Source organism: Quercus robur, chromosome 11, assembly GCF_932294415.1.
Source record: "Quercus robur chromosome 11, dhQueRobu3.1, whole genome shotgun sequence".
Classification (NCBI taxonomy): Eukaryota; Viridiplantae; Streptophyta; class Magnoliopsida; order Fagales; family Fagaceae; genus Quercus; species Quercus robur.
This window is the reverse complement of record NC_065544.1, coordinates 7,994,284-8,008,096: the sequence shown is the minus strand read 5'-3', so window position 1 is coordinate 8,008,096 and position 13,813 is coordinate 7,994,284. Positions and strand designations below refer to the sequence as shown.

The following is a 13,813-nucleotide window of genomic DNA, read 5'->3' as shown; positions in this document are numbered from 1 at the left end:
TTTTTAATACCTATGGACTATATCACAACATTAATATAAAATTGATTATTGATGATAGGAAATTTGTGGTTTTGATGGTCAAGAATAACCTCTTCTTCTTGTTATTGATGAATTTTATTTATTTATTTATTATTTTTTATAGAGTGGTTTTTCCAAGATCATATGAGGGTTCTGTATATAACATATATAGTAGTACAAATTACACCAACGTTAGAAAACATTTGATTGATGAAATTGTTAATTATTAAATCAAAATTATGATTAAATCTAATGTTTTAATCGTAAAAACAAATTTTTACAATTAAAATTTTCACATGTAGATTTTTCATACTAATAAACTCACTCACAAGTCACAACAATAACAATATTATAAAGTAGTAATCATAGAGAGTTAGAGCATGAAAGATGACAACATGTCCTTACCTCTACATTTACTCTGAGCAACTCCATGGATACAAAGTTATAAAGTGGTCTCATGAAGTCCCGTACCTTTTTTGCAAAATTTTCAATTTGCTGTGTGTGTTTTCTTTGTGAAAATTTGAGTGAGTATGAAGGGTTTCAACCTTGGCAGGGGTTTATATTTGTTGAAATTTTTGTTATAAAATTTTAGTTGAAGTAGAATTTTCAAGTTCTTAAAACATATATTTAATAGAGTTTTACTTAAACTAAACTATTGTAACACTTGATAAGATAATTACATGTTGAAGAGAAATAATAAATATATAAGATATAAAACCTAAAATAAAAAGAATCTAAAATAAAATGGTGGTGATGTGAAAAATTGTGGGAGTTTCAGAAGTTTCGGTTATATATATATATATATATATATATATATATTGATTATGGCTAAATTGCATACTAAACTCCTAAAGTTAGGGGTATTTAGATTTTACACCCTGAAGTTTCAGAATATAGATTTTCTCCCTAAAGTTTAGGGGTGTTTGGATTTTACACCCTAACGTTTAACAATTTGGATATTACCCTCTAAAGCTTGAGGGTGTTTGAATTTTATATCCCTAAATTTAGAAACTTCATAGTGTAAAATTCAAATACCCCAAACTTTAGAAAGTAAAATCCAAACATCTCCAAACTTTAGTTGATAAAATCCAAATTTTAAAACGTTAAAGTGTAAAATCCAAATATCCTTAAGGCTTCAGTTGGTGTGGAAAGATCAATAGGTCTAGTGACAACATTTTTTACAGTACATATGAAAAATCTGGATATTCAATATGCCTCTTTCAAAAAGGTCAAATCCCGGAAATAAAAAGTACATTGCAAAGCTAACAAAACAATATTTAAAATAAAAAATAAAAAGATTTCAAGCAACTGAGCAAGGCACCTTGATATAGAATTATGAAGTATAGTTGATAAACAAAATTTTGACCCTTTTTTTTCCCACAAAATATGTGTGACAACTTATTGTGAATTTCAAGAGAATCATGATCTTTAACTGTATTACAACCATCCACGTTAATCACTGGTGCTTGATTCGAATGACTACAAGCTCCTATCTTCATATAAAATATTGAACTACATTCGAGCAAGCCTGAGACCTCATCCTAATGTTTTATATACTAACAAAACCAAATACACCTCTCTATAAAAGGAAGATCAAGGAAGAAAATCTCAAGAGGGGAAAAATTTTTTAATGTTGGTGATACACTCTACCTTTCGCTTGGGAATTTCTCAGATTGTGAGAGAAAATTCCCAAATAAAAAAATTTCACTAGTGACGCTTCATTTCCCGGAATATATTGGCCACCTTAGGGGATAATCTTGGAAGGAATTTAAACATCTGTGTCACAAACAAAAGAAGGTAAGAAACAGAACTGATCACAAATAGAAAGAAAGCTACATTATATGAGAGAGCATGGTTATCAATAAACAGACTGCTAAAATGTATGAAGTAGGAACAAACTTCCCTTATAGGTTTTTTCTGATAATTAATTTCCCTTATAGGTTAAATAATAAGGAAAGAATCAATTTCACGAGATGCTTTTCATGATTTTTTTTTTTTTTTTAAATGATCCAGAAAATGCAAAATCACATGGAAATGTTATTATTAATTTATTGCTTTATTTTAGTTTTCTACCAAATAAGACAAGCACATGTAGAAATGCAATAGGAATTAAGCCCACCAGCTATAAATTCATTGAGAAAGGAACCTTAGATTGTTTAATGAAGCTTTATTGGATAAATGGTTGTGGCAGTTTGGAATGGAAAGGGGGGCACTATGGAGGCAGGTAGTAGAACTGAAGTACAACTCCATAGGTGGAGGATGGTGCACCAAGGCTGTTACTGGGCCACATGGGATCAGCCTTTGGATAGATATATAGAAAGGGTGGACAAAGTTTTCTCGCTTCATAAAATTTGAGGTAGGTGATGGAGCTTGAACGAAATTTTGGTTTAACGCCTGGTGTGGTGATGTTATCTTAAAGGAGTCATTCTCTGAGTTGTATCATAGTGCACAAGATAATAAGGAAGCTTCAGTAGCAGATCAGATGCAGCTCCACAACGAGTCTGTTCACTGGGAGTTAAACTTTACATGAGCAGTACCAAACTGGGAACTGATGTCACTCTCGTTGTTCTTGGATCTATTTTATTCTACAGAGGTGTGAGGTCGTGGAGAGGATAAATTGTGTTGGAGGCCGTATATTTAGAAGGGTTTCAAGGTTAGATCCTATTACAGAGCATTAGCCCCTACAGCAGTTGATAATTTCCTTGGAAAAGCATTTGGAAGCCTAAGGTCCCAACAAAAGTAGCATTTTTTCTCTGGTTGCTTCTTCAATTAAAATCCAAACAGCAGATAATCTGATAGACCGAAACATTGTGTTCATGAGCTAGGATTGTATGTGCAAGGGGGATGGGGAGATAGTGGTCCACTTGTTGCAACATTGTCCCATTGCCAGGTAGTTGTAGTATATAGTCTTTACCCTTTTGGGGTTCAGTGGGTGATGCTTGGAATGGTTGTTGACTTACTAGCTTGTTAACAAGGCTGTTTTGGGTGACATCGGAACAGTGAGAATTGGAAGGTCACCCCACATTGCTTGATGTGGAGCAACTGAAGTGAAAGAAATGCAAGTAATTTTGAAGGATGTAAGAGGAAAACTCGAGATCTGAAGTTACATCTCCTAAGAACTTTATTCAAATGGTTGCGGCATCAATAATTTTCTCCTTCTCAAACTTATTAAGAGTTTATTGATCATTGTACTTTTAGAGCTTATCTGTGATGTCCATCTAATATACATCCAGTGTACCTGGTGCTATCTAGTTTTTTCTAATAAAACTTATTACTTTAAAAAAAAGATTATTTAATGGATAGGCTTATGTAGATGTGTTAAGAGCTTGGGAGAAGGCCAACTACAATTTTTAAGGGGCCAATGTACAACAAAATCAATTAGCACTGACGTGTGTACATTTGTTCCCCTTTAGATCCATCTCTTCAGCTGCCTGACTCTTTTGTATTGAAATTTTTTTGGGCAGGTAAAGACTTAACTGATACAATCAACAAACATGCTTCAAAAAGAAAGCCTTGACAATTAAGAGTGAATGACTAGAGGTAGCCAAAAATACGCAAATTTCTTGCTAAATGGGAACAATCATAATTTCTCCAACAAGAAATCAAGAATAGACTGTTAGGGTTCATAGATGTGTTGGAGAATCCTAGTGCCAAAACAAATCAAATTAGAGTTGTATAATTAGAATTGTGTTAGGGTTGAGGCTGTTTTAGAAGTTGCTCAAAGATGATGAGGTTATGATTTGTTCAAAGAGGATGGGTAGTTGATCCTATGCTCTTATCTTTTACACCATAGCAAATTTTTGAGTGAAACTTATTTCATTTAAAGGTAGACATCTGAAGCTTCAAAACTGGTTAGATTGACATCAAAGTTCTTTAAATTATCAACTTGAATAGGAATTAATATTGAAAATTTAGCACCTCTGTTGTGTCCCAAGGACGTGGCAGACAAGCAATTCAAATAAGCTATAGCCGAAGATGGCCTCACAATAGTCAGATGTTTCATTTGAATTCAAGTAGTAGTAGTTGTTTGTTTAATTTGAATTCAAGTAGTTGAATTTAATTTGAATTGTTATCAATAATATCGTCCTACTATCTAGGAGATAAGATTAGGAGATTAGGTTGTTTTTTTATATTAAGAGTTGTTATCTTTTTTTCTCATTTGTATGTGTAATTTGAATTGGTTGCAGTTGGCAACTAAGTTCTGTATTTAAATTGAGTAACACATGAATAAGAGGCAAGCAGAAAATCCCTCTTATGTTCAGGAGACTAGTCACCTCGAATCGACTAAACTATCATTTTATTTTTCCAGTTCATAACAACCTCAAAACTTACTTTTTGGCCTTTTACCCTCTCAAACAGTCTATAGCCTCAAGACAGGCCAAGAAGTATTATTTCAATAGCAAGACACAAAATATTTTGCTCGAATATTCTACATGATAAAAGAATCAAGTATTCTAACGGCCAAGCACCACGGCCACAGCCAAACGTGTCCATGAAAGGAATGCAAATTTGTTGGGGAGATAACACCTTGGGGAGACTCCAATTGAATAGTTAATATAACATGTAGGTATGCCACTTAACCCAAAAGGCTTAAGCCCTATGGGTTTGGGCCCAACTATGTTATATTAACCAATCCCTGTTGTCATTCTTATTCAATATGGGACTTCACTCACACGTGTATACCCTATACTAATAACCTCTACACTATGTAAATCAATTACAATACTATTTGAGTTACTCCTCAACACTGATAAATTTGAAACCTAAAGGATAAATGTTAGCCATCCTTGTCAATGACTACCCTTAGCAGAATGAATCACTAAAAATTCTCTCTATGAATTGCAAAACCTTCTATAAAGTATAAACAAAGTCTTAGCCTCTTAGAAACTGTATCGAGAGCTTGACCACGGGCCTTCTCAATCAAAGTTATATCGAACAAATTTGTATGATATTTGAATACTAATTTTAAATTGTCTCCCTGGAAAAAATAAGCCCCCCTTAAAAGCAAGGTTTCTTTAAGACCTCTTTAAAAACCCTGCATAGTAGTATAGCATCTTTCTAGAACATTCCAACAATTCTGACTAGTTTTATAATGTCTAGAACTTAAGGCATCTTACAATTATTATATGCAAGCAATAAGAAGGGCACTTTAAAAACTTCACCATGGTGGAAATTGAATTTATTTGGTTCTTCAGAAAGCTTCAGTTAGGCGTGCTTCCTGAAGCTGTTCTTGGGTCTAAGGCTATGCACTCCTACGATTTTAGCTATGAATTCAAGCATAGCCTTTTCCCCCTAGAATCTGGTCATCTCATTAAATATTCTCTATCCATAATGTGCAATGATGCCCTTGTCTCATAATAGAGTTTTCTGGGCAGTATACATTTCCACTGATAAGATTTTATGTAAAGCGAATTTCATAATTTGGTGGTACATTGAGACATTTTTGAGTATGGACATATCCATATTAAAATTATTGGGTTGGATGTGGAACTTAGGTAGAAATTATGGTTGATGATTAGAGGTCATATAATAAACTCACTTCTAGAGTAGCTCAGAGCTTTTAAAACATAAGCTTCCCATAGCATGCACGTGTGCACACACACACACACATGTTTTGTTCAGAACGTTTAAAATATCATGAGTTTGTCATGTTAAACACACATGTGCAGACATACAGACAGATGCACTAAGAGAAAGGAAATGTATTAACTGTTTTGATTGAATGAGAGCTCAGTCCCTTTATAACGCTGTGGAGCATGATGACAAGGAATTAACTATATTATGGGAAGCTAAAGTAACACTTTTGCATGACCAGAATCCTACTCATATATTGATTAATAAAAGGACATGAAAACATAAATTTGTGTTGAAATCATCAAGTCTAGAACGTACCCAAAGTTTCACACACGCATCAATGATAACTGGAACTAGGCAGATAAATATGGTTATAGTAGACTGATCAACCTGAAGGCCATAGTGCTCAACTATTATCTCTAACAAAGTCTGCCATCCAGATTCAGAATGATACCTGGAAGTACATAATGTCATATGTTAGAGTTGAAAAGTTGAGAAGTAGAGTATCAGCGATACAACATGGGCTAAGTTATAATGAAAAATTGACAAGCAGAATTAAGGAATTCTGCAAAATTACAGGGAAAACCACAATAAAATAAAAAGAAGAAGATTACAGTGAATGCTCACAAGGAAAAGGTTTTAATCTGACTCAGCTAAAACATTTTGATAAAATTAATTCTTTATGCATTGTGCAGCATAAACATATAATTAAAGTCAAATTTTTCAATGGAAATGAATGTCAAGGGAAAGAAGTAATATTATGAACCCCATATACAACATTGTGGATGGCTACCACATTTAATATCATCCCTATAAGTTTTCATTGTACTAATCAAATTTAATTCAATGGAAAAAAAATACTAATGATTACAATTTATAAAGAGCAGATATATTACCCTAAAAAAATATCTGTGATAAGTATAATTAAGAGTGCCTTCCCAGTATCTGAAATATTATTTAATAGTTTGTAACCTGTGAATTTCAGCAAAGCTACCTGCAAAAGTAAGGGACGGAATTAAAGAACTTATGATAGTGACAACTTCATGAACTTTAAATGCAGTTTAAGATATCGTTTCTCAGCTAGACATTTTTAAGCAGAAAAGAGAGAGAAAACATATAGACGTATTGTAATAGCAAAGGGCAATGTCCACTCAACACCCACATTAAGATTGAATCCCACGATGATTGAAGCTAGTTTGAGATAATTGCATATTTTTTATGGTTAAAAAATACTTTTATTGGAAAGAGAAGATGGCTGAAAACACAATCAGTGTGCATGGAACTACTTCTAAAGAATTACAATCTAACATTCAAAACATCTGAGAATTCTAAAAAATATGAGGAACGGATGCTACCCAAGGTAGTCATCCAATCATACAAAGACCTTAACAAAGACTGTTTAATAACATGCTGAGGGCATTCAAAACTGTCAAAAGTTTTACGGTTCCTCTCTCACCAAATTGTCCACAAAACACACAATGGAATAGCTATTCATATATTTGATCTCCTGTGTTTATGAAGTTTTCCTTGCCAACAATCCAGCAATTGACTTATAGTCTTCAGCATATTAATGCTCAAAGAATAAGCAGAAGAATTCACTCACTTTTCATATATATATAAATATAATATATTCGTGACGGGATTTTATGTTTATAGGAATATGGTGATTTAATGTGACGGTCTTAGAAAAAAAGGGCATTGTGGTTTAAGTACACAAATATCATTAAACATATCTATGAGGGAGTAGTAACTAGTTAAAGAGCTACAGGAAGAATGTCAAGTGAGGGGTCAATTTTAAGTTAGATCTATTTCAGAATATAATGTGTTAGGTTAAGCAGCAAGCCTAAGATTGTGATGCAGCCATGGAAGATTGGTTTGCTGTTACTTTGCAGATTCACCTATTCAAGATTTATTTTATTAGGTCCACATGTGAAATCCAATTGAAGAAGAAGTCACATGGTTTTAATGTTCTAGGTACGAGTCTTTTAGGGTTAAAACAGTTTCTTATTTGGGTTTTTCTTTTATTAGTTATGGTCAATTTTATATTCAGAGGCACATCTGTAATTTCAACAATTCCAGCAAATTAAGAGGATTTTGGTACTTTAGTTGAGTTTAGAATCTTCTAGGAGATCCTATGTATCTTAGGTTTTATTTTCTTTAGGTCAAAGTTAGTTTTTTATTAGTTTTTACGAGTCAAACTAGCTAGGACAACAAAAAGTCTTTAGCCAGTACATTTTAGAAGCCTACCAACCGCTACTCCCAAACCCCACAAAAGCAGGAGCCTTGTTTTTGTTTTATAGCCAGTGGACAGAAGGTTAAATCAATGAATAGTGTTGTCTGCAGTAATTCATAGACAAAGATTCATGCAAGGGAGTGCAATAGGCAAATAGAGTAATGGTAACTTACTTTAGTCTGATTGAAGTATAAAAGAATGAACAATGAGATCCCAAATACCATATCTGACCATATGTTGGCAAATGCTCTACGATTCTCTAACCTCCACTCATCTCTCAACTCTAATCTGTTCAAGCAACAAATAGGAAGCCAATAAGAATAGCATTCACTAAAGAAATTAAAGTTTATAAATCTATTTTCATATGAACAGAACACAAGGAAAGTTTTCTGGGGGCAGCAATTGTTTAGAATAACATTTCCAGCTGTAAATTGTCTTACAATAATTAAATACGCAATTTGTAATTGTTTATGAAGTTTTTATCTGAGAGGGGATAAAGTCATTATTCACAAATTCCTCTAATGATATGTTTCTCAAAGACATGTTTCCATTAGCATTGGCATCGTGAGCAAGAAGAATTCTGAATTTGATTTATTCTAAGCTTATTATTTCCAGGTGCTGCTAATTCTGGACATCCTGAAGCCTATGTAGGAAATTAGATATACCATCTAGGTAGGTGATAGAATCTGATGTTTTCTTATGAATCAGTTGTCCCTGTAATCTAACCTTACTCAACTTGATACAATTTCAACAACCAAAATGTTGATGATGTGTGGCTTGAATTGCCACAAATGCTGGTCAAGTCATTGATATAGGCCCACAGCTCTAATGCCAGCTTTTGTATAGTATCTATATGTACCTAGCTTATTGAATACCTAGTGCGTGAGAATTCCAAGCTGCTGCAGCCAAGGTTTTCTTGCCATCTACTTTTGTGAGAGAAAACCTAGGTTGTATTTGGGTTTTGTCTGATTTTTTTTTTTAGAGATCTTGAGTGCCATTATTGTAAACTACCTATTTTCTTACATGAAATTTATCCTCTTCGTCACTTGTTGATGTAGGTAATTTGCTGAACCAAGTAAATTTCTATGTTCTTTGTGTGTGTGTGCTTGTTGATTTATTTTTGTCTTTATTATATTTTATTTGAATCTTGGGAGTGCTATTGCACAACACAAGACAACAAAAATAAATGAAAAATAAAGATAGTATCACAAATGTGATGTTGCCCAAGGAACACAAAAGTGTGCTAAACTTACGCTCTATGCCGTAACTCCCACCAAACTTCCTCATCAGAAAGAGATGGTGATTTTCCGATCTCTACCTCAAGCCGGTATCTAGCTTTGTCCATCTTTAATTCTTTTACCATTTCAAGCTTTTGATTTCTTCTCACATCAAAAATTTGTGCTGCAAGTGGGACAGTCTTCACATATCTGTTCAAAACATAGGAGTTACTTGATTCATTATTAAGAAATTAAGTTCAAGTACAAATGGCAGAAAAAGAAAATCCACGATTCAATGTGATATATTTACAAATCTTTGACTTAAACTAAAATTTAAACATCCATTACCCTATACAAAATCTAGAATCAGCTGTCACTATAGTAAGTACAGAGGGAAAAAAAGACAACCTTCCACCACAACCAGTAAATCTTTCATGGCTGCATCAATATCCTTTTGTATGTGAGTGTGTTTGTGAGTGTTTGTATTCAAGAAAAGAAGAATTAACCAAAAGAAAATCAATGTTGAAACGCAGAGATTAGGAAAAAGAATATTACTTATCATATTTTGTTTCAAAAAATTTACCTGTCCAAAAAAGGCATGAGAACATAGTCATGTACCAAAAAATCTAGGGCCCAGGGTATAATTATCAACACCGCCAGGAATTTAGCCTGTAACAAGGAAGAATATGGTTTAGGACATCAAGTTATGATTAACAAAAGATTTCAGCAGATTATCCAAATTGTTATGAATGAATTATATATCCTTTTTAATAAGTAGATAACTAAACTAAATTATTTTGCATATTGAATTCTTTTTTAAAATTATTTCTCGTATTTTGCATATTGTAATAAATAAAAAATCTAATGCCATATAATTGTCAATAATCAATTATTCAAATTATTGAACTCTCTCTCTCTCTCTCTCTCTCTCTCTGTCTCATATGCACTCTGCAAACCATGAAATACATACACAACAACAGGTTGCTTAATTAAAGCTTTGGGACAGAGATTGTTCCACAATCAGCCTACAACAGCAACAATCTTGAATGATCAGTATTTCATATTTTGGAATTCTTAAATTATTTAATATTCCAACACTTGAAATCAACAAAGAGTTCTGGGTTCTTATTAATGTTTGCCCCTTTTGAAGTTGATTGTGTGCACATGCCAATAATTTTACATCCATTACTGGAACATCCAAAGCATCAGCTACCCAACAGGCATTTGAAATCCCTAAACTGCAGATCTTGAGTACACTGAAACCTTAATTGAGCAAGTCAAGATTTTATCTCTAAAAAGCAAATTCAAGTTCCCCTTAATTAAATGGCCCGTCCGTGAGAACATAGGTCAACTACAGAAAGAATTTACGGAGTACTATAATCAAGATAGAAACAGAAAAAGAAAGATCATGATAGCTATTCAGTACTTCATACTGCTTTGTTTCTATTCTGGGGAACTTACAAAGGTTATGAAAATCATTCAATTTTAAGTTTGGAGGGAGGTAAGGTGAGAGAAGTTTATGGTACGATTACTGAAATTATTTGTCCTCTTGGACATGACATGTCCCAAGAATGAAAAAGGTTGTTATTTCCATTAAATTCATTACTGCTTTCATTTTTTAGATCAAAGGGATCAGTCTCACATTGGGCCTGTGACTTGCCCTACTGCCTCAGAGGCTCAGACAAAAGGAGACTGGTGGAAAATGAAAACGAGTAGCAACCACATATAGTTTGGTAGGAAGCCTTGCGAATTATAAATTTAAGTTGATGCAAACCGCAAAAACCTACAGGGAGACCCTCTTGGATTTTTTTTTTTTTTTTTTTTTTTTTTTTTTAAGTAAGTATCCTCTTGGAAACCAAGACCAATGTCTTGACATCAAATTTCAAAGTCACAAAGGAGGGTGTTGAGATTGCAGAAGCTTTGATACCTTTTTTTTGTGAGTGTACTTGATTATGGTAGGTTTATGTGAAATAGGAATAGAAAAATATAACAAAGTCACATAGAAAATGCAAAGATTACGGGGCATAGTATTAGGCCTACATCCTCAAGTGACACTGAGAAGAAAGTTTCACTAACAAAATAAGGAGATTCAATAGTGACACACAGGGTTCTCATACAACCCAAATCCCAAATTCACCTAAAAGATCCCTATCCCACAAAATCACACAACAAGAATTGACTTTATGTTGCTGCTTGAACTCTATATTGTGGAACTAATAGGTGATTATATATTAGCACAAAGTCAGCTAACCACTTAAACCAAGCAAGAAAAGGAGTCAGGCTTGTAAACCAACATTCAAGACACGTTTTAACAGGTGGCAAGAAGTTGTGCTACAAATAAAATTCATACAAAAATCTATATTAAGATATAATTCTAGATCTGTATCATGCTCCATTTTGATTGCAACATATATTCTTCTCCAGTAAAAGCAACTTTAATGAGAAAAAGAATTTAGCAAATTAGTGCCAAGATTAAGTGGTAAACTGCATTCCTCCTACCAGCTGACAAATGAAATTTCAATTATTAGTTTTCTGGAGATCCTATCACTTTATATTGGTACAAATTATAGAACTAGGATTGATTTCCTTTTCTTACATCCACTATTTTGCATCATGGTCATTTGATGTATAATAGGCTTTCTTAAAATGTATTATTAGAGTCCAGCCCTTTGACTAAAATCATAATGAGAGAAAAAAAAAAAAAAATTATCATCAAATTGTTAAAAGGCCACTCAAGTGCTTTTATCCTCAGAAATAGTTACCACTACACCAGGACCACATTGCCTTAGTGGGACGTTGTCAATTTGCATCTCAACTACATTTGATATGTGATAATTATCAGCAAGGATGGATTTACTTGAATAGCACTAGAAACCCATAAACAACCCATGCAATGCAAGTTCACAGGGATTAGCACTGTAGACAAACATATTATATAGATTAAACAATCATAAGTATCTACCTAAACAAGTTGCATATATGAACTTACCGAATTCAGTGATGCAAACCGGAAAACTCGGTCTTCATATAACATATCATCATCTTCCTCCCCAATAACCAAATCCCTGACAGACTCAATAAAACCCTTCTCAGGAATCATCTCACTAGGATCAGCCTGCACATCTTCCCTTGAATTCCCAACTCCACTATCCCAATCTTGACTCCATGAAGAATCACTAACATGGTTATTCCCATCCACAAGCCAATCCTCCCACCTCCGGCTCTCCTCATTCATCATATCCTCTTGTGCTTCCCTTAACTCTACAATCGCCTCGGCCCTCCTCTTCCACTCCTCAAACTTGTCTCCTTGTGACAACTCTTCATCACTAGAGACCTCCAATTGGTCCTCAACCATGTCATCATCCTTCAAACCAAACCAATTGCCATCTTCATCGAAAAAGAACTTCTGCCACCAAGTCCTTTTCCTCGTATGACGGCTATTATTCTTAGCATTCGGAACAAACCCACTAACCCACCTCCGTTTCCCACCCAATTGAGCAGAAAAACTTGATGAATTGCGACGCAATACTTCTTGGTTAGTAAAGATTAAGTTTTGGCATAACACAATTGAGTTGCTCATTAAGAACATGAATAAAACCCCACATTTTCCAGTTTTCCTCAAAGCAATAAAGCAATCCAAGTTGTGTTCAAAGCAGTCAAAAGACCACCATAACCCTCATTCCTAGCCACACACACAATCAAAAACAACATGTTTCGTTGGTTTCTTGGAGCACTGATACTATGTTGTCATTCATAGTTCAACAAAAGAAACTGAACAACAAAAACAAAAACAACAACAAGATTGTCTTTTTATGTAATTCAGGAGAAAAAGAAGAAAACTTTAAATCACATACCAACTCAGCTGAGCAAATGCATGAATACCCAGAAACCCAAAAAAGCAGAAAATGGTGTCTCTTTGAGTTTTTCTTTGGTTGTGAAGGTGAGGATAGAGGAAATGAGAAAAAAAAGGGTCAGTCTGAAATTGTGTGTTTTGGTGTCTTTGGAGTGTAAAACCCCAAAGAGCTGTTGTAGAACGTGGCTTGTGCTGCAGACTTTGATTAAGAAGAGGGAAGTGGATAACGGTTTTGGGCTAAATGTAATTTATTGGTAGAATTTAAGCTAGCTGATTGCCCACGCTATTTTCTTGTTAAATTACCTGATTGCCCTTCAAGTTTGAGGATTTTTTTTTTCTTCAATGAAGCAGTAAATAACTAATATCTTACTATGTTAAAAAGTCTTAGGTCAATGGATATTTTTTTTGAAGATTTTTTTGATATTTTCAATAAAAAGGTTTATGATTCAAATTCTTTTATTGTAATTATTAAAGGTTTTTGATATTTTCCAGCTTCATGATTTTATTTATTTATTTATTTATTTTTCAAATGATCCAAAGCAGTAAATATCTTATTAAAGCATCCACGGCAATGTTCTTAAAATAACTTTTTAGTTATTTTATAGTTTCAAATAAACGAAAACACCCTACATCAATGTTACTAAACTTAAAATATTTTACTAACTTGTTATAGTGAGCTGCTACTACTAACAGCTTACTGTAACAAGTTGTTACAAATATTAAATTATTTTCTGTTTCTTCTCTTATTATTAAAATATTTTCTCTTTCTTTCTTTCTCTCCCCCTCTCTCAAGTGTAGCAAGCTTATTAGATATGACCTCAAGTTAAGAATTTTATTGATTTCAAGATTTATTTTATTAGTAAGTTATACATGCATCTAATAAATTAGTAATAAAGCCTCAACTTCAATTTCTACTTT

General features: G+C 33.5%; 1 protein-coding gene across 2 annotated transcripts; it reads right to left on the bottom strand.

Moving 5' to 3' along the window:
* Positions 1-1,316: 1,316 nt before the first annotated feature.
* Positions 1,317-13,114, bottom strand: LOC126705749 (chloroplast envelope membrane protein). 2 transcript variants are annotated; one of them, XM_050404925.1, is made up of 8 exons: positions 12,897-13,114; positions 12,032-12,724; positions 9,626-9,711; positions 9,079-9,252; positions 7,999-8,113; positions 6,489-6,586; positions 5,911-6,046; positions 1,317-1,794 (listed from the first exon to the last, which is right to left on the bottom strand). In XM_050404925.1, exons 2-8 carry the CDS (start codon positions 12,629-12,631, stop codon positions 1,726-1,728), a joined length of 1,278 nt encoding a protein of 425 aa, XP_050260882.1. In that variant the 5' UTR covers positions 12,632-12,724; positions 12,897-13,114; the 3' UTR covers positions 1,317-1,725. The 2 variants fall into 2 exon arrangements, with proteins under 2 accessions (XP_050260882.1, XP_050260881.1); XM_050404924.1 differs by having other exon boundaries at positions 12,032-13,114.
* Between the last annotated feature and the right edge of the window lie 699 nt (positions 13,115-13,813).